Here is a 26,454-nt window from a genome sequence, read left to right as displayed (position 1 = left end):
CAAGGCACTGTTGTCAGGGCAACACCGGGTGTCTGTCTTGACGGAGCTGCTGCCACCTGAGACAGGAGGCTGGCGAGGGGCCACGTTTGGGGGCACACAAGATGCTTGTTGGGTGGGTGCAGCAGAGCCTGGTGCCAGGCCTCCTGGACTCCTCAGCCCTCGTGGCCCACAGCTGGGGCACTCTGCTGGGCAGGGCTTGTGCCTCTGTGTCCTGTGTCCTGTGCCCGGCCGGAGGGGTGAAGGCCCGGTGCTCAGTAAATGCTGCTTTTTTCTTCTTCTTCTTTTTTTTTTTTGGTGTGAGGTTTTTTTTTTTGTTTTTTTTTTACTTTTTAAATTTTATGTCTTTTGTCTTTTTTCATTAGTCCTGTTTCTGTCTTTTTTGTCCATTTGATTTTTTTCTTTTGTAGTAAATGCGTTTGAATGAGACTGAACTGTGGCAAATGGTGAGGAAGAAGGAGGTGGGGTGCAGCTTTCCCCCCCTCCTGAGAGGAATCCTAATCCTGGCTCCTGTGCTCACTAGTCTCACTAGTCGGGGGCCCTTGATAAAGCCCTTACCCCCCAGGCTGCTGCAGTGAGGACCCGGTGCTCTCTGGAGGCGAAGGGGAATGAGCTCAGGGGAAGCTAGCAAGGGGGTCGTCATGGTCACAAGTGCCCCTTTGGCCTTTGATTACAGATGGGGAAACTGAGGCCTAAGAAAGCAGCCTCCTCAGGCCCCCGGCTGCTGCTGAGACCCAGCGCCATAGCTCCAGTCCTTTCCTTCCGGACTCCTTTCACCCTCAGGACTGTCTCCTGTGGGTGGGGGAGGGGGGCTGAGGCACCCTGGGGAGGCCAGGGCGTGGAGGGAGCGCAGGGTGGGGGCCACCTACCCCACGCCCCGCAGTCCAGTGTCACCGCAGAGCCTCCCGCAGTCCTGATTTCCTTTATGATCCCCCAATCCCTGAAAACACGCCCTCCCGCCGATCCAATTACCGAGTGCCGTGTCTGTTTGCAGTAGTGAGCCGGCTGGTGGGGAGGCCAAATTAGTGAAGCCAGCGTGGGTTCCTAGGTGGGCAGTAATGAACCGATCGGCAACGTGTTGAATGGCAGCCCCCGCTCCCCTGGGCTCCAGGGCAGGGCCAGCAGGTGCTGGGAGGTTAAGGTGGGAGCCCTGCAGGCAGCTCCTTAGGTGTGGGGCTGACCCCATGGTCATTCCATACGCCAGTCCTCCCCGCGGACAGCCCCTGCCACTGGGGGTGGAGGGCAGGAATGGCCGGGGAGGGGTCCAGGGCCAGGTGTGCACCATCCTGCCTTCTAGCCCCCCCCCCCCCCCCCCCGGTCTAGACTATTTCAGGGAGTTCAGTCTTAATAGGAAGCGATTTCTTTGGGTCTGGCCAGGAAAACACACCAAGCCCTAAAGCCCCAGCAACAGGGACCACGGGGGCGAAGGCTTTGATGCAGATCTCGGGCGGGGGAGGGGGGCGGACACGGGGAAGAGCAGGGCTGCAGCCACCTGATAAGATGAGGGAGGGTGCAGTGGGCCTTCCCTGGACCCCTGACATTTGCCAGGTCCCACAGCCTCCAGGACACGTCCCTTCCTTCCCCGACTCCACTTCCATTCATCCCCCCCTCCACCCACCCATCGTCTATACACATCAGCCTCTCACCTTGTCCCAGCAGAGGTGGGGCTGGGACCGCTCTCCCCTCCATTCTCCTGGCCTCCTCGGGTCTCTGGGCAGGGGGTGACAGGATCAGTAGCGAAAGGTGACGCCAGAGCTTGGGAACCTGCCCCCCAGGACTCGCCTCTGAGGCTGTGATGATGGACGCAGGCCTGTGGGACAGGGTGATGACCAGACAGATGCCCCTGCCACTGGTGGGACTCAGGGCCATCGGTGAGCTCGGACTCTGAAGACTGACTGGCAGGGTGGCAGTGCCAGGCTGTACCCCCCACCACCTCGCACAGGTGTCCACGTGCCAGGTGGCGGACTCGCCATCTCCGCGATGGGTGCCCATGGCGGCCCGGTGCGGCCCGCCCCCGATCTGAGCAGCTCTGTCCTCTTCACCCACAGGCTGCGCAGCCCCTGGGTGCCCTCGTGCCTCGGGCAGTCCTGCACGCTGCAGGGCCGACGGGCCAGGTCCTCGCCCTCGATCTGGGACAGGTAACAGCCTGTTGTCTCCCCGGGCCCCTGGGGTCTCTGCCTCTATCCCCGCAGACATGGTGCCTTGTCTGCGTCAACTCCCCAAGACAGGTGGGGACGCCCAGAGAGGGTAGGGGACAGACACCAGCACCCTCCCCCCCACCACTGCTCCTTCAGTGCCACCAGTCTGGGAGGTCAGGCCCCCGGGCCCCAGAGCTCAGGCCCCCTCCTCTCCCAAGGGCTCTCCTTAGGCTCGAACCTCTTCTGAGCGGCCGGAAGGGGCTCCTGGTGGAAGCAGGAGGGGATGCTTCTTGTGCCCAGTGAGCTTAACATGGCACCTACCCAACCCCACCCCCTCCACACACCCCCAGCCACCACCCCCCGCCCGGCACACCAGGCAGGTCCGGTCAGATCCTGCTGTCACTCCCCAGGACTCAGGTGAAGCCAGGCGACCGCACCAGGCCTGCTGGAAGGGTGCCCTGGCCGGGGGCGTGGCATTGGCTGAACCTCCACACCCTCCCTGTGCATTTAGGAGTCTGTTTCCAGGTGCCAGGGCCCAGAGCCAACTCCCAGGAGGATGCAGAGCTGCTGAGGCCTGGGCTGGGCAATCCCCCCTATTCCCAGCGGCCCGGAGGCCCCACTTCCACACGGGGTCTGCCTCTGGCGTCGTCTCTCGGTGGTTCTAATGGCCCAGGGAGGTGCAGGGACCACAGTGGCAGCCCTGCTCCCCAAGTGTGGGCGCATGCACCCCTGTTTTACTGGCGTGAGACAGGCTGAGGCCAAGCAGAGCTCAGGTTAGTGCCCTGGGAGGGGAGGGCCATTTCTGGACCAGACCAAGAGGGGCACATCCAAAGCTTTCAGAAGCTTCGCCCCAGGAGATGGTGATGGGCTGTGAGTGGCGAGGGACAGGAGGGGGTCCCCAGACCTTCCATGGTCAGACTGGGGACTGGGGGGGACCCAGCCGTGACCTTCACGGGGCAGAGAGTGGTCAGCGATGGACACAGTGAGTGTGAGGTTAGGCCTGAGTTCGCTCTGATGGAGGGTCCTGGGTGGCGAGCAGGCAGTGGGGCTGTGGGGGTGCGGGGGGGGGGGGGGAGGGAGGAGGGTGTGCTACCAGCCTAGGATTGGCCAGGGTGCAGTTTGGAGGGGGCTGGGTGTCAGGGGCTCAGGGAGGGTGGGAGCAGCATTTGAGGGTTGGTGGGACAGAGCCCACCAGTCGTCTGGGAAGCCATCCCGAGGCCAAGGGTAAACTGAGGCTCCGCAGGCTCCGGGAAGCCGGTTGCCTGGGTTGCCTGGAGCGTGAGGAGGAGGTCTGGGCCCAGGAGCCCCTTGGGTGGTCTCGGCTCTGCCCAGAGCCCACCTCACAGCTGTCATTTTCTTCCCACACTTGCCTGGTTGGCGTTGGCGGACCTGTTCCCTCTGATCGTGTCCCCCCCCCCCTGAGGCTGCGGGCTCGGTGGGGCGGGAACTGTGTTTGTCTCACTGGCTGCTGGGCGAGGCGGGGCGGCGGAAGGGGAAGGACAGAGGGTGACGTGGGTGCGTGGGTGTGTAGGTGATGCAGCTGGGTCACAGCAGGAGTGGGCACAGCAGGAGTGGGCAGCGAGCACGATGGTAGGGACCCAGCTGTGCTTGAGGGTAGGTAGCCAAGGCTGGGAGGTGAGGTGTCTGGGGAGGTGAGGTGGCTGGGGAGGGGAGGTTAGGTGGCTGCTCGGAGAGGCAGGGAGAGGGCTGTTGTGGGCACCGGGGATGGGGCAGGGCTGGAGTAAGGGGCACAGTGAGCTGGGATTGCAGGTCTCGGAAGTGCGAGGGGCCGCGGATCAGCGGTGGCCCAGCGGGTGGCTAGCGGAGAGGGCGAGTTATTCATGCCGGGTCTTTATCTCCTGAGCGCCGGGGCTCAGCTTCCTGGGGTCTTAGAGGGGCCCCCAGTCTGTGGGGAAATAGAGCCTCAAGAGCTGGGGCCCTGGAAGTCTTTCTGGAGGAGAGGGGACGTGAGTCCCCCTCCGGGAGTGCCCCGTGCTGTGTGCAGCTAGCTGGCCACCTTGGTGGGCACGGCACCCCCCCCCCTCCCTTGCCCAGAGATCAGATATACGGCCTGTTGGGGCCACGCAGCTAGTTTGCGGGGGAAGGCTTGGTCACCCAACGCCGTGGAGAAGCAAAAGTGGGGACCCTTGTAAGATTGCCATCCAGAAGTCGGCGTCATAAGGTGGGTGCTGACGGGCGCTCCCTTCTCTGGGGTCCTGTGAGCCGCCCCAAACCCTGGCCGGCTCTGTGGTCGACAGGTGACTCCTCACGGACTTGCTTCCCACGACGCGGGGAGTGATGCTAGAGGCGCAGGGACTGCAGGGCCGGGCTGGCTCCGAGTCCCTGACCCCAGGTGCCCTCTGCCTGGGGCCGCCCGCTGGGAGGAGAGTGTTTGTGTGTGTGCGCGTGTGTGCGTGTGTGTGACGATGTGTGGGTGTGCGCGCGTGCACGCGCGAATGTGTTAGTGCAGCCGGGCGCATGCGGTGCGCACCCACGGGGCGCCCGGCTGGCCGCGCGGGCCTCGGCTCCCCGCTCAGCGCCGCGGCCCGCCCCGCCCCGCCGCGTGTCTTTGCAGCGTGTTGCAGGAGCAGAAGAGCGAGCTGCGCAAGCGGCTGTCCTACACCACGCACAGGCTCCAGAAACTCGAGAGCGAGTTCGGCTCCACGCGCAGCTACCTGGAGGTCGAGCTGCGGCGCGCGCAGGAGGAGCTCGAGAAGGTCACTTTGAAGCTGCGCAGGTCAGGGTACGGGACGGGCGGGGAAGGGTGGGTTTGGGCGGCGCGGGCGGGCTTACAGGTCGGTCTGCGGAGCGCCGGAGCTCTGCCTCCCGGAGCCTTTGGAAGACGGGGGCGTCCAGGGTCCAGTGAGGGTAAGCGCTTTTCTCCGAAGTCTCCTTGTCCCAAGAGCTACTGAACCAGGACCTGAGCCCGGGTCTGGCCACCGCAGGGACGGGCTCCTTCCCATTCCCCATCCCTGCTCCCTCCCTCCTTCCCGCATACTGATCGGTGTGACAGCAGCAGGACAGGGAAGCTGACCGCAAAGAGAATGCAAATTTTGCTGTTGGCTGTTTATTTTGGTTTTGTATTTTAAGATTTTTTTATTGATTTTGAGAGAGAGAGAGAGAGAGAGAGAGAGAGAGAGAGACGAGGCACAGAGCACCTGATTCCTGCCCAGCGCTGGCCTCCGACGTCACGCTTCCTCCCGGACCGTGTCCTGTCACCGTGTGACGCAGCACTCACCCCAGGGCCCACCACACGGTCTTAAGTCTCTTCCCAGCTGAGCTAGGATAGAGTAGAGCCCCCTCTCCAGGCTTGCGAGCCCTGGGTGTGAAACGTGAGTCAGCTGGCTCTGCAGGAGGACCCGCAGAGTCTCTTTGAATAACAGGACTTCCCTCTGTCTCCAGGGGTCCTGGCCCCTCCTCAAGAAAGGCCTCCGAGTTAGCTTTAATCAGATGTTTTCTGCTGCATGTGGAGGAGCAGTTAGACCAGGGTGGGGCCAGTGGGTGGGCTCAGGGGGCCTTTGTTCAGCCTGGCCCTGCTCAGCAGATCGTGTGGCCGGTGGGGGGCACGGGAGGGCCAGACCAGGCGCCGAAGTGTCTCTTTTGCCTCCCGTTCCAGGATTCAAAGCAACTACATGTCGCTGCAGCGGATCAACCGGGAGCTGGAGCAGAAGCTGTACCGCATGGTGAGGGTCCCCGGCCCCCCTCCGATGCCCACTGCCCCCAGCACCCTCACCCCTGGCCCCAGCTCTGGCTGTCATCCCCTTGCCCAGGCAGAAGCTGGCTCACACGCCTTATTTCCTGGCACACCAACTCCTCGCTGGGGCTGGGTCTGTCCCACCCTTTGTGCACTGAATGGAGGGTGCCCTCAGGAAGGGGAGGCGCAGGGTTCAGACCCCTTGAGCTCCCGTGGCAGGTGTGAGCACCTGACCTGGAGGGGTGTAGGCGGTGGGGCATGACTGGACAGCGACCTCAGCTCAGCGTCAGCCAGAGACGCAGGCCCTGAGTGAGCCAGAGCCAGGTTCGCTCCCCAGCTGTACCTCTCGTGGGACCCGTCCCGCTGACTGTGACCCCAGGGGGCCTCGACCCTCCTGGACACACACACACACACACACACACCTGCAGTAACCTTGGCAGTGCCGCCTTCCCTCTGTGGATGGGGCTGGCACGACCTGGTTTGGAAAGTAGAGAGGCTGTGCGAGCCTCCTGGTGCACCCCCCCCCTCCCCTCAATGGGAGGACTTTCCTCTCTGTCTAGTTTGGGTACAAGGTTCTTCAGTTTTGGGAAATCAGAAACGGGCGTTCAGCGCTTGCCTGCCTTCCAGGTGCTGTCAGAGCCGTGGCCGTGGCGGGGCTGGCTCTGCCTGGCGCCCTGGACAAGGGCCCCTGCCTCTCTGAGCCTTGGCTTCCCAGTCTGTTGGATGAGATAGGTCAGGCTCCTTGCGGGGCGCGAGGCACCCTCGCTCAGTCCTCGCCCCGGATCCCCAGGCGGCCGGGCCTTGCTCTCCTGTGTCCAGATGAGAAACCGGGGCTCAGGGAGGCAGGCTGCCCGATGCCTTCTGGCTCGTCAGTGGCGGAGTAGGATTTGAACCTGGGGCGGTCTGTGCGCTTACCCCTGCGCTCCGGGGCCCTCCAACACCTGGTCGTTAGGGGCTGCAAGAGGGCACACCAGAGGCCTAAGGGAACAAGGGGGCGTGAGCCCCAGGCCTTGGCTGACCACTGACCGCCTCCGTCCACTGCCCTCCCCCTGCCCAAGGGCAAGCACTACGACGAGGAGAAGCGAGCTCTGAGCCACGAGATCGTCGCTCTCAACAACCACCTGCTGGAGGCCAAGATGACCATCGACAAGCTGAACGAGGACAACGTGAGTGTCAGGCTGTTCTGGCCCCAAGGGGCCCAGGCTCGGGTTTGAGGGCAGGCACGGGGCACGGGGGCAGGGGGGCAGGCCTCCAGGAGTGGCTGGGCAGCCGGGAAGGCAGGGCTGCCTCACCAGACACACTGCCAGGGGCAGAGACAGGAACACTGGGCCATAGTTTCTCATTCCAGTCAGGGCTTCCCGACTCCAGGGTTAGGGCATGGCCATTCTCAGTGGGCACACGGCCACCTGCTCATCCATGGGGACTCCCCAGGAGACGGGCCTGGCCGCCCTCCATGGATCCCTGGCCGCGGACCATGCATCCACTAATTAGCATCTGCTCCTCGACAGCCCCTCCTGAGCTGAGAATATTGTGTGAACGACACAGGCAAAAAATTCCCTCCCCACGTGAGTGTACATCTGAGTGGGGAAGACAGACGACAAACAAGAGAAACACAGACGCTGTAGTGTGTTAGAAGTGCTAAATGCTGCTGAAAAAATTCAAGCAGGCATGGGGCTGGGGAGCTGCCCGTTGCAGGGTTGGCAAATTTCAGTAGGATGCTTGTGGAAGAGGCTGCTGGAGCCCAGACCGGAAGGGGGCGAGAGAGCTCGCCGGGTGGCTGATTGGAAGAACAGCAGAGACCAGAGTGGGCTCCTCGTGGTGGAGGACCAGGGTCTGAGGTCAGAAAGATAATGGGAGGTCACGTCACACAGGCTCCTATAGGGACCCGGGTTTTATTCTGAGTGAAATAGGGAGCCACTGAAGGTTCTGGAGCAGAGGAGTCACCTGAGTGGATGTCCCACTTTTACTGAGAACACACTGTAGGGATGAGGGTGGGAGCAGGGAGAGCGAGGAGGGGGCTATGGTAACAATCCAGGCGCAAGCTGTGGAGGTGCAGCCGGGAACGCAGCCGGGAGGCGGGCAGAAGGGCTTGGTTCTGGTTCGGCTTTGAAGATGGGAAGAAGCAACAGGATTGACAGAGATCTCGGATGTGGTGTGAAAGGAGATGGATCCTGTCATTTCCTGCAGGGGGTGGGGCACCTGGGGAGGAGCAGGGGCTGGCTTCAGCAGTTATATCCAGTGGCAGTGCTGTGAAGACCGCCGACATGCGGGTCAGCCTTTGGGGCAGAGGTCAGCCTCCTGTGGTGTTTGCACAGCAGACGGCCGGCCGGCCGAGGAACCCGAGGAGGGCAGCAGATGAGAAGAGGGCGGGCCCAGGATGGTGCTTTTCGAGTCTGCTAAAGACTTGGCGGGCAGGCCAGGTGGTGCCCACAGCCCTCTGATGCCAGGGGCAGCCTGTCCGGGGCCTCACAGTGGGGCCAGTTCTAGTGGGGCCAGTTCTCAGCTCTCAGCCAACGGTGCCCTTCCCAGGGGGCCCATGCAGCCTTGAGAAGGCTGGAGACCCCGGTTCCCTCCACTGTGCAGCCGAGTTGGGGCACCAGCCTCAGTACAGCAGGGGGAGGTGAGGGGCACGGGGGGGGGGGGGGCAGCAGCGGTGACCCTGCCTTCAACAGATTGCCTGAGCTGCAGGCACCCAGTCCTGATGACAATGGCCCGTCAGTGGACCCCAGACTGCTCAGTGCCCGGCCCTCACTGTGGATGGTCCCTGGATAAGGGTGGGAATAAAAGGCCCAGCCACCGGCACATGCAACAGAGATTTTCCAAAGACACAACCAAATCCCCTGATTCCTACTGTTTGCATCTGTTTTCAGCTCAGGAGGCTGAGCGGGTCCCCACCTGGACCTTGGGCCACACAGCCCCTGTGCCCCAGCCCTGCAGCCACCCCCTGCCAGGCCACACTCTGAGAGCAGGGTGTGAGCGGGGAGTCAGACGGGGCTGGCAGGGCTGCAGGCTTGAGCCTGGCATCGCAGGGCTGCCCCTCCACCGAGTTCTCTGCTGGGACTCATGCCTGGGCCTCCCGGAGGTTTGGGGCCATGGGAGCCCTTCTCCCGATGCCCCCACCTAGTGAGGCTCCCACCTGGGGCAGCACCCCTTCATGCACCAGCAGCTCCAGGTCAGAGCTGAGCCCCTATTCTGCAGGCAACGGCGAGAGGCCCAGGGAGGGTCCTTGTCCTGTGAACTGCACATCGGCTCCGCCCACCGCTTTCTGGTGGGGTGGCAGGGCAGCCTGGGCCGACTCCTCCTCTTGTCTTGTAGGAGCTCTACAGGAAGGACTGCAATCTAGCGGCCCAGCTGCTGCAGTGCAGCCAGACCTACGGCAGGGTCCATAAGGTGTCCGAGGTAATGTGAGCCCCGCCCTGCTAGGTGCCCCCCGCCGGGGGCCACTTGGAGCTCCTCTGTGCCAGGTCCCACCCGAGGCCACCCCCCCACACCCCTCCTCACCGGCCTGGACAGCCTGTGCATCCCCCTCGGGGTCCTCACCCTGTGCCAAGCCCCCTATCCACTGAGCGACCTCTGTGAGCCTCGCAGAAACCCGTGGTTGGTCTGGGCACAATGACTGGTAGTGCCCGTTCCAGAGACAAGAAAACCGGCTGCACACGGAAGTGACGCAGCCAAGGCCACAGGGCTCTCTGATGCCAAATGCAGGCTGGTCCAGGGCCCACCACCCTGGCCAGCTGCCCCTCCCCTTCACCCAGGCCTGTCCTTGTCCCCTCTCCCCGGGCCTGGGCCACACCGGAGACACTCACAAAACAGATCAAACAGTAGCGGACGTCCCCGCAGGCACCAGGCGCTGTGCCACCACTCCTGGGCGCCTGGGCCTGCCTCTCAATCTTCGCTGCATGTGATTCTGGGTCTGTCTGGTTCAGCAGCACTGGACGCAACAGGGAGAAGCAAGTCAGCCCCTCAGTGGGAGGAAATGTGGGGGAGGGAACTCACCCAGAGAGAGGCCGAGTGAGACCCTGAGACCCTGGTTCCAGCGTCTGGGGCTCCGCTGGGCCCCGTCGAGCGGGCTGGGGGGCCAGGTGCCCAGGGGAACTCGGGCGAATCCAGGAGCTTCCCGGGCCCGGCTCCAGCTGGTGCCAGGTGAGGGCCTGGGGGGCAGGTCCCTCTGGATTCTTCTGCCTGTGTGTGCGTCCAAGGCTGACTTGCCCCCTGGCCCCCCTCCCCCCTCCCCCCCTCCCCATTCCAGCTGCCCGCGGAATTCCAGGAGCGCTTGAGCCTGCACCTGGAGAAGCATGGCTGCAGCATGCCCTCCTCGCACTGCCGCCCGGGCAGCGTGCCGCTCTGCGTCATTGCCAAGGTGCTGGAGAAGCCGGAGCCCAGCAGCCTGTCCTCCCCCCTGTCGATGTCGGTCTCGGTGTCGGATGCCTCCACCCGAGACCTGGCCTTCCGAGAGGGGATGCCCAAGTCCAGCCTGCTGCCCCCCTACAAGGAGGATGCCTACTGCAGCGACTCGGCCCTCTTCTGCCCCGAGGAGCCGAGGCGCGACCGCGACCGGCGGCCCAGCGTGGACGCCGTCGCCAGCGACATGAGCTTCCTGCAGACCCAGAATTCCACCGACAGCGCCTGCGGGGAGGAGGAGGCCGGGGCGGCGGCCTACCCCGAGGCCTACCCCGAGGAGTTCCGGCGCGAGGCCTTCCCCGGCGAGGCCTTCTCTGGCTACGCGGCCTCGCTGCCCACGTCCAGCTCCTACTCGAGCTTCAGCGCCACGTCGGAGGAGAGGGAGCACGGCGAGGCCAGCACCATGACCGCCTCGCAGCGGGCCGTCTACCTGGATAGCCGCGAGCAGCTCTTCCAGCGCCAGCCGGCCCCCACCTACCAGAGCAGCCGGCCCTATGCCAAGGCCTCCGGGGCCCTGCTGGAAGCCCCGGTGCCCCCAGAGTTCGAGCTCGAGACCACCTTCCCCTCCTACCAGGCTGAGCCCTTCAGCCTCCAGGCCGTCCCCAAGACCCTGGTGTCCCCCAACCTGTGGAGCCTGCGGGCCAAGTCCCCGTCGTCCCGCATGCCCCGGGGGGAGGCGCGCAGCCCGCGCGAGCAGTGGCGCCCCGTGCACGTGGAGGAGATGGGGGCCCACGCCTTCCCGGCCCCCTCGCGGCGACTCTCGCCCCGCAGCTTCTCCCAGCGCCACTACGCCAGCGTGGCGCATGGCCGCGCCAGCCCCCTGTACGCCAGCTACAAGGCCGACAACTTCTCGGAGGATGACGACTTCTCCCAGGGCCACCTGGCCGAGTCCTGCTTCCTCGGGGCGTGCGGCTCTGCCAAGCCGATGCCCAGCTACGCTGCCAGCGAAGATGATGGCGACCGGCCCCAGGGGCAGCTGTGCGGGGTGGCCAGCCCCGAGCCCGACAGCCTCTTCAGCTCCAGAGATTCCTTCGAGCCCAGCTCCATGGAGGGTTCCCCTGAAATGCATCTCGCGGCCCGCCGGAACCCCCAGGCAGCCTTCTCCCGGAGCCGGAGCTCCGGCCTCAGCCGCAAGGATAGCCTCACCAAAGCCCAGCTCTACGGAACCCTGCTCAACTAAACGCCTGCCCGCAGGCCAAGGCCACGGCCAGGGGCACCCGCCGCCCACTGTGCACTCTAGGGCGCTGCCCCACCTATCTGGACACTTACTTCCCGGGCCCTGCCCACAATGACCCCTCTCTGCCTCTTACTGACCCCTCTCTGCCTCTTACTGACCCCTCTCTGCCTCTTGCTGACCCCTCTCTGCCTCTTGCTGACCCCTCTCTGCCTCTTGCTGACCCCTCTCTGCCTCAAACTGACCCCTCTCTGCCTCTTACTGACCCCTCTCTCCCTCTTACTGACCCCTCTCTGCCTCTTACTGACCCCTCTCTCCCTCTTACTGACCCCTCTCTGCCTCGTACTGACCCCTCTCCCTCTTACTGACCCCTCTCTCCCTCTTACTGACCCCTCTCTGCCTCTTACTGACCCCTCTCTGCCTCTTGCTGACCCCTCTCTCCCTCTTACTGACCCCTCTCTGCCTCTTACTGACCCCTCTCTGCCTCGTACTGACCCCTCTCTGCCTCTTACTGACCCCTCTCTGCCTCTTACTGACCCCTCTCTGCCTCTTGCTGACCCCTCTCTCCCTCTTGCTGACCCCTCTCTGCCTCTTACTGACCCCTCTCTGCCTCTTACTGACCCCTCTCTGCCTCTTAATGACCCCTCTCTGCCTCGTACTGACCCCTCTCTGCCTCGTACTGACCCCTCTCTGCCTCTTACTGACCCCTCTCTGCCTCTTAATGACCCCTCTCTGCCTCGTACTGACCCCTCTCTGCCTCGTACTGACCCCTCTCTGCCTCTTACTGACCCCTCTCTGCCTCGTACTGACCCCTCTCTGCCTCGTACTGACCCCTCTCTGCCTCTTACTGACCCCTCTCTGCCTCTTGCTGACCCCTCTCTCCCTCTTGCTGACCCCTCTCTGCCTCTTACTGACCCCTCTCTGCCTCTTACTGACCTTCTCTGCCTCGTACTGACCCCTCTCTGCCTCTTACTGACCCCTCTCTGCCTCTTACTGACCTTCTCTGCCTCGTAGTGACCTCTCTCCCATGTAGTGACCTCTCCCTCGTACTGACCCCTCTCCCACAGTGACCCCTCTGCCTCGTAGTGACTTCTCTGACTTGTAGTGTCTCTCTCCCTCGTAGTGAACCCTCTCTCCTACATAGTGACCCCTCTGCCTTGTAGTGAACCCTCTCCCAAAGTGACCCCTCCCTCGTAGTGACCCCTCTCCCTCGTAGTGACCCCTCCCCCGTAGTGACCCCTCTCCCTCGTAGTGACCCCTCTCCCAAAGCGACCCCTCCCTCGTAGTGACCCCTCTCCCTCGTAGTGACCCCTCCCCCGTAGTGACCCCTCTCCCTCGTAGTGACCCCTCCCCCGTAGTGACCCCTCTCCCCGTAGTGACCCCTCTCCCCCGTAGTGACCCCTCTCCCTCATAGTGACCCCTCTCCCCCGTAGTGACCCCTCTCCCCGTAGTGACCCCTCCCTCGTAGTGACCCCTCCCTCGTAGTGACCCAGTGCAGCCTGAGAAGAGGACCCTGTGATGTGTGACCCCCCGGCGCCACCACGACGGAACTCCCCGAGGACGTTTCTCACACCAACAGCGTTCCCCACCCGAGATGAGCATTCCCCCCTTTTATAAAGTGAAACTATTTTTCTAGAGAAAAAGGGTCTTTCTCAACGCACGTGGCCTCCAGCTCCCTGGATGGCCGCCTTGCGTTTCCAACACACAGCTCCTTTGTTTTCCGGGCGAGGACATGTGGGGCCTGGCCCTTGGAGGGAAGGACAGTGTTGACACCTCGAAAGCCAGCGACAAGGAAACCTGGAGCTCTGCCCACGAGGAGGGGAAGCAGCGGGTGGAGGGACGTGAGACGTCGTGAACTGTTCCCGCGTGCGGCTGACCCGCGCCCAGCTCTCCCGTGGTCGTCGTCCCGAGTCGGGCCGGTGCTCATCCCCCAGTTCCCGGTGCTCGTCCCCGTGTCCCGCTGCCCGCACCACCTGGCTCTACCTCAGCCGTCAAGAGCCTCTCGGACTCCGACCCCCGACCCCGACCCCGTCCCCCGTCCTGTGGCTTGCTCTCCTGTCATCTGTGATGCATGCCGTCCAGTCACTACTGTATTTGACACTAATAAACGTGGTGGAAAGCACGCAGGTCTGGGCTGTTTCTTCTCCCCCCTGCCTTTCGGCCTCTGGGACCTGTGGCCCTCAGTGCCCCCCCCCCACTTGTCCTTTGCCCCCTGCAGCCAGGACTGGCTCCCGAGAGCTCACCCCCACCGGTGTCTTTGTCGAAAGTCTGAATTCCTCCACTGCCCAACCCGCTAGACATGACCACCGCCCTGGGAGCCAGTGTTCCCACACGCGCACCCCCATCCTTCGCTCCTTTGCTGGGGCTCTGTGGGTGACAGACACCCCGTTTTCATTGCCCTGCAGACGTCCTGGAGGCCGCTCTCCCTGCACTCGGGGGCAGGGTCCCACCGCCCTGTCCTTCCCCCGGCTGTCCCTTGGGTGGGTCATCTGCCTAGGTCTTCCCTTTGACCTGGGTTTTCTGCAGCTGCCCTGAGATGCGTCTGCTTACGGATTTGTCCTTCTCGGGAATTCGCAGTCTTGTGTCTGCAGGTTGTCTTTCCTCAGTTCTGGGACATTCTCAAGTATTATTTTGGATGGTATTTCCCTGCCCACTCTCTCCCGCCCCTCCTCCTCCCTGCATCCTCCACCTGGCCCCTTCGGCTGACCCACATGCTCCGTATGCACCGTCTCCACTCCCCCGCTCCTCTTGTGCCCACTCAGCCACCACACACAGTCACGGGGCTCTTCGTTTCAGCTGTGAATGTTTTCCATTCCTACACGCTCTATCTGGTTGTTTGGCAAGTCCACGAGGCTTTCTACGTTTCCTACTCCCTGGAGGCAGGTCCTCAAACACAGTGGGCACAGCGGTTCGCCATCTGGCCTGGCACTTCTGCCCTGTGGGGTCTGCGTAGGTCTGTTTCCCTTGGTCCCTGCCCAAGCTGCTTCGTTCCTCCGGGTGCCTGGTTATCTTTGATGCCCTGAGGATGCTCTTACAGGTTCTTCAAGACCTGGGATGGGGGCCCCTCCCCAGGGGCTTCATGGTCCCTCCTTCCAGGGCCAGCCGCTTCCCACTGGGGGCCACCTGGCCCGGTGAGGCCTTCAAGTTCCCTGGCCTGCCCAGCTTCACCTGTCCGGGGTGGGTTTGCCTCTTGCCAGGCAACCCCAAGTGGGAGGGGCCTTGGCGGTGGTCCCAGCATCCCTGCCCTTGACCCACCTCTGCAGAGGAGGCCAGAGGACCCCAACTCCCTCCCCCAGGAGCAGATTCACCCCAGGAAGCAGCCTCCTGGAGTCAGAGGGGGCTGTGGAGAGGCTCGGGGGCTGTTTTCCATGGGCAGACGGAGGAAGCGACCCTCACTGGACTGGGGGAGGGGGGTTGGGGGGCAACTGGGAGGGTGGAGGGGAAGAGAGCAGCCCCTGGCACCCAGTGGGTTCTCTCTCAGATGCCTTCCCACGGGGAGCCTGAGCCTCATCAGCCCCCACCCCGTGTCAGCCACGCGACACAGCAGCAAGGCTGAGAACCCTAAGGGCTATGCAGCCTTGGCCCAGGGCCCCTCTAAGATTCAGGGGTCTGGCCCCACATCGCCTCAGAGCCTGAAGTGCCCTCCTTGCCTCACAGAGCTGTCTCCAGTGGCCCCCAAAGCCAGCTGCCCTGGTGTGGGGTACCCCCTTCTACCAACCCCCTTCTCCCCGCACCCGGAATCTTGCCGCACCAGGGGAACCCTGTCCGTGCACCTACCATCTACCCACCTGCCATGTGTGTTCCTCCTCAATCCCACGGGCAGCGCAGAGTGGGCGGTGCCACCAGCTGGCCACGTGACTCTGTCTGGGCAAGTCCCAGATGCCGCTGGTCCAGTTCCCTCTCTGGAGCCCAGGACAGGTACTGGTGAGCTTCCCAGGGCCCCTCCACGGGTGACGGTCCCATGTGGAGCCCCAGCTGGGACAAGGGGATCCGAGGGAGGGGAAAGGCACAGGCTCTGGACTCAGATGGCCCTGGGCGCGTCCCTCCGCCCGCCCTCCGAGCAGCGGTTTCCTCAACTGGACAGAGCGGATCATGGCCCTCTCATCGGAGCTGCGAGCATGAGCTCCACGTGCCAGGCCATGGCCATGGCCAGGCCTGCAGCACACGGAGCCACAGCCAGGCCCGCAGCACACGGAGCCACGGCCAGGGCCCCAGCACACAGAGCCATGGCCAGGCCCACAGCGCACGGAGCCACGGCTAGGGCCCCAGCACACAGAGCCATGGCCAGGCCCACAGCGCACGGAGCCACGGCCAGGGCCCCAGCACACAGAGCCATGGCCAGGCCCACAGCACACGGGGCCACGGCCAGGGCCCCAGCACACGGGGCCACGGCCAGGGCCCACAGCACACGGGGCCACGGCCAGGCCCACAGCACACGGGGCCATGGCCAGGGCCCCAGCACACAGGGCCACGGCCAGGGCTCCAGCACTCAGAGCCACACTGGCATCTCCAGGTGAGGGGTTCTTCCCCACGACAGCCTCGGGCCGGCCGTGCAGACGTATGAGCGAGTAAAGGTGAGCACGCAGCCCAGGAAGGAGAGGCAGGCTCAGCCCACACTTCCTCATCCTGCTCCACACTTCCTCATCCTGCCCCACACTTCCTCATCCTGCCCCACACTTCCTCAAGTTGGCTTTCTTCCTTTCACATGGCGAATGGTGCCCTCCCTGCCACCTGGCAGAGGACCAGAGTGAGCCTCTAACAATGCTCTTTGGAAGAAAGTGTTCAGAGAAGGAAACCGAGAGAGGCATAGAGTACACCTGCCATTCTTCCCAGTAAGCCACCTAGCCAAGGGGAGGGGCTTGCAGGCAGCTGGGCCTCGGGGCGGAGTTGGTCAAGCCCACACGCAGCACTAAGAACAGCCACTGTGGCTTCTGGGAGCCTGGATGTCTCCCCGCCCGAAGCGGGCAGAGCTCTGGTTGGTTCAGGGGACCGGCCTGAAAAAGAAAGGGACGCGAGGACGGCTCCTGACAGCAGGCTGGGCCTGGAGCCGGGCTCAGGGAGAGGCGGTTGCCCAGCATTCCTGCAGCTCCCTCACCCGCCCATGGCCTCCTCCTTAGGTCCTCGGTGTTTCCTCACTGACGCCCCTGCTGGGGACACCCTCCTCACCAGCTCACCAGCTGCCTCCTCAGGAAGCCTTCCAAGGCTGCAGGGACCCCTCTGACCTGGGCCGTGGCATCTGCAGTCCCCCTGACCCGTGGGTGGATCCTTGGGCTCTTGGGGCAGCCCCTCAATAAGAGTCCTGGTGGGGTTTAGTGCTCAGCAGCCCCGCAGATCCCAGCAGCTGGGTCTTCCCAGCCTGACTCCTCGAAGTTCCTCAAGGGCCCTGCACTTCTCCACGTCACTCCGTCCCCCGGCAGACGCCCTGGCGTGGGCAGTGTGCACGCTTAGCAGGGCTGGGGCAGGCCCAGGGACCAGCTGGCGTGCTCCGTGGGGAGGAAGGGGGCCTGGGCCTGAGCAGACTGGGCCAGGCGAGGCTCTGTGGGACGGGTGGACGGCCATGCTCTGCCGAGTTCCGGAGGACAGACCTGAGATCCAGGGCCCCCCTTTCCTGGGCCCCCTCTTCAGGACCCACAGAGCGGGGCTGCCCCCTCTCCAGATCCCAGCTTCTCATTTCGAGCTCCAGCGGGCGCGAGTGGGGCGGCGAGAGGAACTGCCAACACACATTTATCGTTGAAGTCACCTACAAAACAGCGAACACGCGTATTTACTGAGCGCCACGAGCAGGGTGCCAGGCGCTCACTTCCCAGCCTCACCACCGAGACAAAAGACTGCTGGGCCGGTTTCAGAGGAAACGGAGGACCCCAGGGTGGAGCGCCAGCCTCGGCATTTAGTCCCCCCCCACCCCAGGGAGCCGGGGCGGCAATGTCTGTCCAGGGGCGCTGCGCTGGAAGGCTCAGTGCCAGATCTTGATGTCACCCTCCCAGGAGCAGGTGGCGAGGACGGAAGGCAGCACGGGGTGGAAGGTGGTGCCCACACAGGCCTGCGCGTGCCCGTGCAGCGTGCGCGCCCGGCTGGCCGTGCGGAAGCAGTAGAGCAGGACCCGGCCGTCCGCGCTGCCCGTCACCAGCAGGTCTCCGTCCGGGGAGCACTCGCAGCCCACCGCGTAGCCTTCCACCTGCAAGGGCGACACAAATGAGCCCACATCACACCTGCGCGGTGGCTGTCATTCCACCCACCACAGAGCAGCAGGTCAGGAGCCGTGCCCAAGGCAGAGCCCGAGCTCCCCCAGAGGTGGGTCCTGTGTGGCCGCGTACAGGAGGCACAGCTCCCAGCCCAGGGCCCTCCCCCACAGGAGGCAGGTCTCAGTGAGGAAAGGGGGCGGAGCTAGAGACTCTGTCCTGCCCCCTCCCTAACCTCTGAGACAGGTCCACATGAGCGGAATCAGGGGAAACCTTTCCCCCTGCAGCTGGGGCCCGGGGCAGAGCCAGATACGGCCCAGGCCTTGAGTGGACACCAGGCCACACAGAAAACAGAATCTGCTGGACAGAGGTCTGTGCTCTCTGACCCCCGAGGCAGAGTCCGTTGCTGGCATGGTGTGGCGGGAGGCTCTGGGGCCTTCTGGGGGTGGGGGGGCAGTAAGCGGTACCTTGTGCCCTTCGTAGCGCCGCCTTCTGCTCATCCGGTAGGGCCACACGGCAGAGAAGAGGGCCAGGTAGTTGCCATTGGTCTGGGCCAGGAACACGGGCTCCCGCGGGTGCAAGGCCAGGCTGGGGCAGGTGTACCTCTCCTGAGAAACAGCGGGCCAGAGAGGGGAAGGATGCTGGGCTGTGCCTGCTGCCTCTGCAGACAGGCCCGCCGCCCTGCTCTCTGCTCACAGGCCACGTGCCCTCCTCCTGGACCTTGGCTTTCGGTCGGTATGAGTTTCCTGCTGCTGCTGTAACCAACTGCTGCCAACTTAGTGGCTGGAAACACACAAACTTAGGCTCGTACAGATCTGGAGGTCAGAAGTCTGAGCAGGGTCTCGCCGGGCTAATCATGGTGTCAGCAGGGCTGTGCTCACTCCGGGGGCTCCACTTGTACTCCTTGGCCCACGGCCCTTGTGATGGATCTTAAAGGGCCCCCCAAAATGTATCCACGTCCCAATTCCTAGGGCCTGTGAATGACACCTTGCATGTCTTTGCAGAAGTAACTAAGTTAAGGATCTTGATGTGGGGAGTTACCCGGTATTCTTGCCTAAATTCAGCCACGTGCATCCTTCTAAGGGAGGCACGGGGAGATGAGACGCACACAGGTGATGTGAACCTGGGTCAGAGAGCGACCTGCAGATGCTGGTGTAGAGCTCGGGGGGGTGGGGGGGGTGCCCAGTGTCACCAGCAGCCACCAGACACGAGGCGGCAAGGGACAGATCTGCCCCGCATCTCAGAGGGAGCGGGCCCTGCCAACACCTGATTCAGCCCAGGGATACGGAGGCCAACGGCTATCCTCAGAAATGTGTGGGGACACACTGCTGATGGCGGAAGCCTCCCATCTGTGGTAACATGTTGCCCGGGAACAGAGAACGAATGTGCGTGCCCATCCCCCCATTCCACAGGGGGCCCTCAGGGGCAGCAGGCGCAGGGTCCCACACAGTCCACATGCAGCCCGTGAAGAGGTAAATGACCAAGTGAGAAGATAAATGAGAACAGTGTTCAAAACCCGGCAGGGAAATCTACTGTCTGATGGGCTGTCACACAGAAGCACCCCCGGGAACTCCCTCCTCAGCATCGCCTGTCCTTTCACGTTCTAAGAGTTGCCCAAATTCAGAGGGCAAAGCAGGAGCGGTCGGACTAATAATACCCAGCTGCAGACTAGTGTGCGCATAGAGGCATGATGCCGTGGTGGCCCCATGAGGAGCTCCCCGCGTGATGCTGCCGGCCAGGAGGTGTGAGTCTGGGACGGCTCAGGCCAGCAGCGCTCCACCCACCTCACTCGCTTCCCCTGCTCTCCGCTGGGGCTGACGGAGGCAGGAAGCCCCGGGGGTCAGACGTGCCCCCCATTCCCCTCCCATGGCCTGCCTTTCCTAGGAGGTTACACTGGACCCTAAAGTGAGGTCTAGAGGGAGGTCTGCTCAGGGTTGCTCAGAACCATCTGAAGACAAGGGAAAAGCAAGGAGAGGGAAAAGGTGTGCGCGTACACCTGACACATATTTTTAAATTCAGGGTGGGTGCACCAAAGCGATTAGCCATGGCTCATTTGAAATCTTAAATGATGGTGGTGGTGATGATGGTGATGACAGTGATACTGATAATGGTGATGATGATGGTGGTAGTGATGGTGATAATATAGTGGTGGTGATGATACTGCTAGTTAAAATGATGATGATGATGTGGTGGTGGTGGTGGTGGTAGTGGTGATGATAATGATAGTGATGGTGACGATGGTGACAATGGTGATAGTTATGATGATGATAGTTATATAGTGATGATGGTGATGATAACGATAGGGATGGTGGTGATGATGGTGATCATGGTGATAGTTATGATGATGGTGCTGGTGATCACAGTGATAATGGTGATTAGTAATGATAGTGATGGTGGTGATAGTGATGATGATGGCGGTGGTGGTGACAGTGGTGATGATGGTGATAATATGGGTAATGCATTTATGAAGCAATCCCTGTACCTGGCACCATTCTAGACCCTTAATAAGTGTTCTTTAAATTCTCAAAACCACTCTATGAGGCAAGTAATATTCTCATCCTCAATTTGCTAAGAGGACAATGAGAATCTAAACGGCTAAGTAATGGGCCCAGGCCCCCGTTTGTCGGTGGTGGATCCAGGACCATCACTCAGGTGGTCTAACTCGAGTTTCTCTGCTTGAACTCCTGAGTCACAGCTCCTGCCAAAGCCACTCAGCAAAGGAGGGCGGAGTTCCATGGCTGGCTGGGGTGGCAGAGAAAGGGTAGGGGTATCTCGAGCTGCTCGGCCATCTACCAGTCCATCTTTACTGGCTGCCCCTCCACACCCTCACCCTGTGGGGTGGCTGTACAGGCGGGTATGAGTGGGAGGACAGTTAGGGAGATACTGTCATATGGAGCCAGTGGACTTACACTCGCCTTCCCCTGCCCGAGAAATTTCAGGCAGCCAATCTGTCTGCAAAGATCCTGCCTACTGAACCGTCTCCCACAGGAAGTGATCTGGGACCCCAGACAACCGAGGGCTACACGGGGCTGAAGCAGAAAGCAATGCAATAGGGTTTCTCACATGGAAGATCTGGTTGGAGATTTTGGCGGAGCTCCGGAAATCCCAGGCGATGATGGTACGATCGGCAGAGTCTCGGCTCGAAGCATCTGTGCTGCTCAGAAACTCAGAGCCTTCCTGGAGGAAGAGGATGTCCAAGGTCTGCTGGATGGTCGCCTTGTAGCTTCTCACTACCTGCAAGAGTGGGCGCCTGTCAGGCTGGTGGGCCCAGGAGCACTGGGCAGGCCTCCGCAGGGAGTCAGAGGGCAGGGGCTCAGGGAAGGCCGTGTGGGACAGTGATGGCGAACCTTTTGAGCTCGGCGTGTCAGCATTTTGAAAAACCCTAACTTAACTCTGGTGCCGTGTCACATATAGAAATTTTTTGATATTTGCAACCATAGTAAAAGAAAGACTTATATTTTTGATATTTATTTTATATATTTAAATGCCATTTAACAAAGAAAAATCAACAAAAAAAATGAGTTTGCGTGTCACCTCTGACACACATGTCATAGGTTCGCCATCACTGGTGTGGGACAAGGTGCCCAGCTGAGCAGCCCGAGCTGTGGAGTTGGGGGCTGCTGCAGGGAGACCTGGGGCCCTCAGATTCCACCAGGAAAATGTCTGTCTGCTCTGACCTACCCACACCTCCCACAGCCTTGCCTGATAGCGCCTCCTCGTGGAGAGTCCCCCTCCCACACTCACCCCACACTGGGGCCTGGGGAGGTGTGATGATCCCTGGTCAGACCAGTCCCCTAGAGAGCGGCAAGCTGAGGGAAGGGCCTGCGCCCAGCCAAGGGCACCCAAGGGGCATCAGGGATGTCCATCAACCTGGAGTCATTCTTGCTTCTGAAGATGGCACAAAATTCAAGTTCACAAAGTCCCAGCCTATTGCCCTGGAGGAGAAGCTGTGTTGCTGGCAGTGAAAGTTCTTGGAGACCATAAAGCCAGAACCATTGTGCAGGTTAGCTTAGACATTGGGGGGAGGGGGGTCAAGGCTCAGCTTTTTATTCCCATAACTAATTGTAGGGTGCAAGAGCGTAGCAGAGCTATCAGCAGTCTGATTTATTTACTTACTTATTTATTTATTCATTTATTTATTTAGAGCCATGTTTCCCTTTATTTTTTTATATTAAATTGGGGTGCCATTGGTCAACATGAACATACAGGTTTCAGGTGTGGGTTTCTATGTTATAAGGTCTGTATATTGCACCGTGTGCCCACCACCCAAAGTCACATCTCCCATCACCATCTATTAGGACCCCCTCCTCCCCCCACCCCTTCCCTCTGGCAACCACCACACTGCTGTTTGTGTTCACGAGTTTCAGTTTTATATCCCACATATGAGTGAAGTCACATGGTTCTTAGCTTTTTCTGTCTGACTTCTTTCACTTAGCATAATGTTCTCAAGGTCCATCCCTGTTGTTGCAAATGGCGCTGTTTCATGCTTTCTCACGGCTGAGTAGTATTCCATTGTGTGCATGTATCACAGCTTCTGTATCCAGTCCTCTACTGCAGAGCACTTTGGTGGTTCCCATGTCTTGGCCACCGTAAATACTGCTTCCATGAATATAGGGGTGCATATATGTTCGTGAAGACATGTTTTTGAGGTTTGGGGGTATATCCCCAGGAGAGGGATTGCTGGTCATATGGTAGCTCTATTCTTAATTGTTTGAGGCGTCGCCAGACTGCTTCCCATAGCGATTATACCAGTCTACCTGCCCACCAGCAGTGGATAGGGTTCCCTTTTTTCCCACAACTTCCCCGACACTTGTTATGGCTTGTCTTGTTGATAATGGCCACTCTAACAGGTGTGAGGTGGTATCTCACTGTAGTTTTGATTTGCATTTCCCTGATTGCCAGTGGGGCTGAACATCTTTCCAATGTATCTGTTGGCTCTTCATCTGTCTTACTGGGAGAGGAGTGTTTTCAGGTCCGCTGCCCCTTTGTGATTGGCTTGGTTGCTTGTTTGATGTTGAGTGTTATGAGTTCTTTATATATTTTGGAAATTAAACCTTTGTTGAAGCTACTGTTAGCAAATATCATCCCCCATCTGGTTGGCTGCCTCTTTGTTTTGGTGTCAGTTTCTTCTGCTGTGCAACAGCTTTTTAGTTTTAGTCCCATTCATTTAGTTTTGCCTTTGCTTCCTTTGCCTCTGGGGTCAAGTTCATAAAATGTTCTCTATGACCAAGGTCCATAAGTTTGGTATCTATATTTTCTTCTATGTCACTTATTGTTTGGGTCTTCTATTTAGGTCTTTGGTCCATTTCAAATTAATTTTTGTACATGGGGACAAATTGCAATCCAGTTTCATTCCTTTGTATGTGGCTTTCCTGTTTTCCCAGATCCATTTATCGAAGGGACTATCTTTACTCCATTGTGTGTGTCTGGCTCCTTTGTCGAAAATGATCTGTCCAGCCCAGCTGGAGTGACTCAGTGGTTGAGTGTCGACCTATGAACCAGGAGGTCATGGTTCAATTCCCCGTCAGGGCACATGCCTGAGTTGTGGGCTCGATCCTCAGTGTGGGGCATGTAGGATGCAGCTGATCAATTATTCTCTCTCATCATTGATGTTTCTATCTCTCTCTTTCCCTCTCCCTTCCTCTCTGAAATCAATAATATATATATGAAAATTATCTCTCCATGTACTAGTACATTTGGTTTTAAAGCTGAGCTCTCTATTCTGTTCCACTGATCTGTATGTCTGTTTCTCTGCCAATACCATTCTGTTTTGATTATCGTGGCTCTGTAGTATAATTTGAAGTCAGGTAGCTTGATACCTCTAGTTTTGTTCTTTTTTCTCAGGATTACTTTGGCTATTCGGGATCTTTTGTGGTTCCATACAAATCTGATGATTTCTCATTCTATTTCTTTTAAAAATGACATTGGGATTTTGATGGGGATTGCTTTAAATCTGTATATTGCTTTGCGTAATACAGCTATTTTAACTATGTTGATTCTTCCAATCCATGAACACAAGATATTTTTCCATTTTGTTGTGTTTTTTTCAATTTCTTTTAATAATGCTTTGTAATTTTCAGTATATAGGTCTTTCACATTCTTTGTTAAATTTATTCCTAGGTATTTTAGTCTTTTGGTTACAATTTCAAAAGGAAATTTTTTTCTTTTTTTCCCCTGAAATTTTGTTGTTAGTATTCAGGAAGGCAACAGATTTTTGCAAACTGATTTTGTATCCTGCAACTTGATTATATTTGTTTATTGTTTCTAAGAGTTTTCTAGTGGAGTCTTTAGGGTTTTCTATATACAAAATTATGTCACCTTCAAAAAGTGACAGTTTGACATCTTACTTCCCTATTTGGATGCCTTTTATTTCTTTCTCTTGCCTTATTCCTCTGTCTAGGACTTCCAGCACTATGTTGAATTAGAGTGATGAGTGGACATCCTTGTTTTATTTCTGATCTTAGAGGGAAAATGTTGTTTTTCATCACTGAGTATATTAGCTGAGAGTTTATCATATATGGCCTTTATTATGTTGAGGTACTTTCCTCCTATTACTATTTTAGTGAGTGTTTTCATCATAAATGGATGTTGTATCTTATCAAATGCTTTTTCTGCATCTATTATAAGAGCATATCATTTTTATCCTTTCTTTTGTTAATGTGGCCTATTACATTGATTGATTTTCATATGTTGAACCATCCTTGTGCCCCTGGAATAAACCCCACTGGATCGTGATGTATTATTTTTTGGATGTACTGTTGGATTTGATTTGCTAGTATTTTGTTTAGGATTTTTGCATTTGTATTCATCAGAGATATTGGTCTATAGTTTTCTTCTTTCGTGTTATCTTTGCCAAGTTTTGGTATCAGGGATATACTGGCTTCATAGAATTTGTTAGGAAGTAGTGTCTCTTCTTCAATTTTCTGTAAGAGTTTGAGAAGAATAGGCTTTAAATCTTCTTTGAAATTTGGTAGATTTCACTAGTGAAGCCATCTGGTCCTGGATTTTTATTTTTGGGGGAGGTTCTGGATGGTTGTTTCAATTTCCTCACTGCTGATCAGTCTATTTAGATTTTCCAATTCTTCATGTTTTAGACTAGGAAGGTTAGATATTTTTAGGAACCAATCCATTTCTTCTAGGTTATTGAATTTGGTGGCATATAGTCTTTCATAATATTCTAGTATGATCCTTTGTATATCTATGATGTAAAGACATTTTCTATCTTAGCATCATCGCCAATATTCCAAAGCCTCCTGCCTCGTAAACTAATGTGATTAAGTATCCAGCAGTTGTTCTGCCTTCTTCAGAGCATTTTATCACCTTCACCTGCTGTTCTAAGACAACTGGTTTGGCAGCGACAGGTGCGGGGCAGAGCCAGGGAGGGGCGGAGACTAACAAGAACCTCCACTTAACAAACTCACAAAAGATTCTACTTGAAACTGCAGTCAGGGCCCTTGCGCCTCTGGCCTGCCTGCTGCCCTGGCCGCCTATTCATCAGCTCCCAGGGCGCCACCATGCGGCCACCGCATGAACAGTTCACCCGAACCGCAGCCCAACGCTGAGCCATCTTGACAATTTTTTTGTAAAGTGGAGTTCACAGCCTCTCAAATGTTACAGACTTTTCTATCCTCCTCTTTCAAATGTCCGTATGTCAAATTCCCATTAAATGCAGCACTCCATCAATCCAATTTAGACTGGGGGGGGGGCGGGGGGGTAAACGACTTGGAGACCCATTCTGCAGATGAGGAACACTGAGGCTCAGAGAGATGCAGGGATTTGCCAAGACCACAGGGCCAGGAGTGGTGGAGCTTCTCCCAGCCCCAGCTGCTTCCCTGGGGCCCACACCCCAGTCTCCTGCCGGACAATTCCTGCCTCGGTCAGTGTGGGGACACATTCCTGGGAGGGTGGGCGACAAATGACTGCTCTTCTCCGAGCCTCTTCAGAAGCAGCCCCCAGGCAGGGTGACTTCTGGGTGGGCCCCTGAAGCTGAGGGGTGGTCTGGGGCAGAAGAGAGGGCATCCCTGCTGCTCTCCTTCCCTGCCTCCCTAGGCCCCGCAGGCCCACTTGCCTCCCTGGGGTCCTGAGCCCCCTGAGTGTGGGATGGGGGGGAAGCCGGGTCAGCCAGGAGGCACAGCGGCTGTGCTGCTGACCAGAGGCCCGCACCTGCCCAGTCTGGGCTGGGGCAGCGGCCTAGGGCCTGGGAGGGTGTGGCACCCCCAACATCTGCTCTGATGAGCCTGCACATCCGTCCCATCACAGGCAGTGCCACCCCCGGCGTGTTTAGAATCTACTCTGGAAGGAAGGGCCCTGGAAGGAAGGAAGGGGAGGGAAGGGATGATGGGGAGGCCCCCTCACCTTGGCTCCTAAGTAACCTCTTTATTGGGTCTAAATCCATCTGCTCCTCCCATTCCCAGAGCCATTCCTCCTCCCCCACTAGGCACCCCCTGCCTCCCTCGCCTGGGCCACCTGGGGCCTGCCCACCTTCCGCCCCCCTTTCCTGAAGCCTCTCTCACGGGCTCGGGCTCAGAGATGGCCGGGCAGCCGTCCTAGAGAGGCTAAGTGCGGCTGGACTCGTGTCCCTGGACATGGCTCGTGCACGGAGACGCTTCCCCCCTCCCCAGATGTAGGGGCAGCAGCAGCCCCGAGCCCCACCAGCCAGAGACAGGCCGTTCACGGGCACCCACACGTGCTGCGCAGGCAGGACTGGCCGCCCCTGGGGGCAGGGGTAGCCTTTGCACCTCAGCCCCTCGCCCCACCGCAGTACCTCGGTCCCCAGGCGCCCCCTTGGGACACACACTGACCCAGGAGGGGGTGGAGGAGGAGAAGGGCCCTGCCACTCACCCTGTGCCTGTTCAGTGCCGGCCACTGGCG

At 59.3% G+C, this 26,454-nt stretch overlaps 3 protein-coding genes across 14 annotated transcripts in view; 2 read left to right on the top strand and 1 right to left on the bottom strand.

Moving 5' to 3' along the window:
- Positions 1-13,526, top strand: part of LOC139009094 (brain-enriched guanylate kinase-associated protein-like) — a 38,854-nt gene extending 25,328 nt beyond the window's left edge. For 5 of the 9 annotated variants that reach the window (XM_070413110.1, XM_070413082.1, XM_070413128.1 and 2 more), the window contains 6 exons: positions 2,046-2,135; positions 4,711-4,878; positions 5,752-5,818; positions 6,888-6,995; positions 9,145-9,228; positions 10,079-13,526. In XM_070413110.1, the coding sequence (XP_070269211.1) occupies positions 2,046-2,135; positions 4,711-4,878; positions 5,752-5,818; positions 6,888-6,995; positions 9,145-9,228; positions 10,079-11,410 (1,849 nt within the window). In that variant the 3' untranslated portion in view covers positions 11,411-13,526. The remainder of the gene's footprint in view (positions 1-2,045; positions 2,136-4,710; positions 4,879-5,751; positions 5,819-6,887; positions 6,996-9,144; positions 9,229-10,078) is intronic. The other 4 variants (XM_070413118.1, XM_070413091.1, XM_070413135.1 and 1 more) reach the window with 2 other exon arrangements.
- Positions 11,519-13,526, top strand: LOC139009126 (DNA-directed RNA polymerase II subunit RPB1-like). Its single transcript, XM_070413164.1, has 2 exons — positions 11,519-12,340; positions 12,382-13,526. Exons 1-2 carry the CDS (start codon positions 11,519-11,521, stop codon positions 12,472-12,474), a joined length of 915 nt encoding a protein of 304 aa, XP_070269265.1. The 3' UTR covers positions 12,475-13,526.
- Positions 13,527-17,147: 3,621 nt separating this feature from the next.
- The window catches only part of LOC139001445 (WD repeat-containing protein 25-like), a 138,404-nt gene continuing 129,097 nt past the window's right edge, over positions 17,148-26,454 (bottom strand). For all 4 annotated transcript variants that reach the window (XM_070403038.1, XM_070403039.1, XM_070403036.1 and 1 more), the window contains 3 exons: positions 20,647-20,817; positions 18,051-18,191; positions 17,148-17,579 (listed from right to left, as the gene is read on the bottom strand). In XM_070403038.1, the coding sequence (XP_070259139.1) occupies positions 17,358-17,579; positions 18,051-18,191; positions 20,647-20,817 (534 nt within the window). In that variant the 3' untranslated portion in view covers positions 17,148-17,357. The remainder of the gene's footprint in view (positions 17,580-18,050; positions 18,192-20,646; positions 20,818-26,454) is intronic.

Source organism: Myotis yumanensis, unplaced genomic scaffold (genome assembly GCF_028538775.1).
Source record: "Myotis yumanensis isolate MYYU_CA2020_CCGP unplaced genomic scaffold, mMyoYum1.0.hap1 SCAF_1, whole genome shotgun sequence".
NCBI classification, from domain to species: Eukaryota; Metazoa; Chordata; class Mammalia; order Chiroptera; family Vespertilionidae; genus Myotis; species Myotis yumanensis.
The sequence above is the reverse complement of the archived record's forward strand: the minus strand, read 5'-3'. Positions and strand labels throughout refer to the sequence as shown.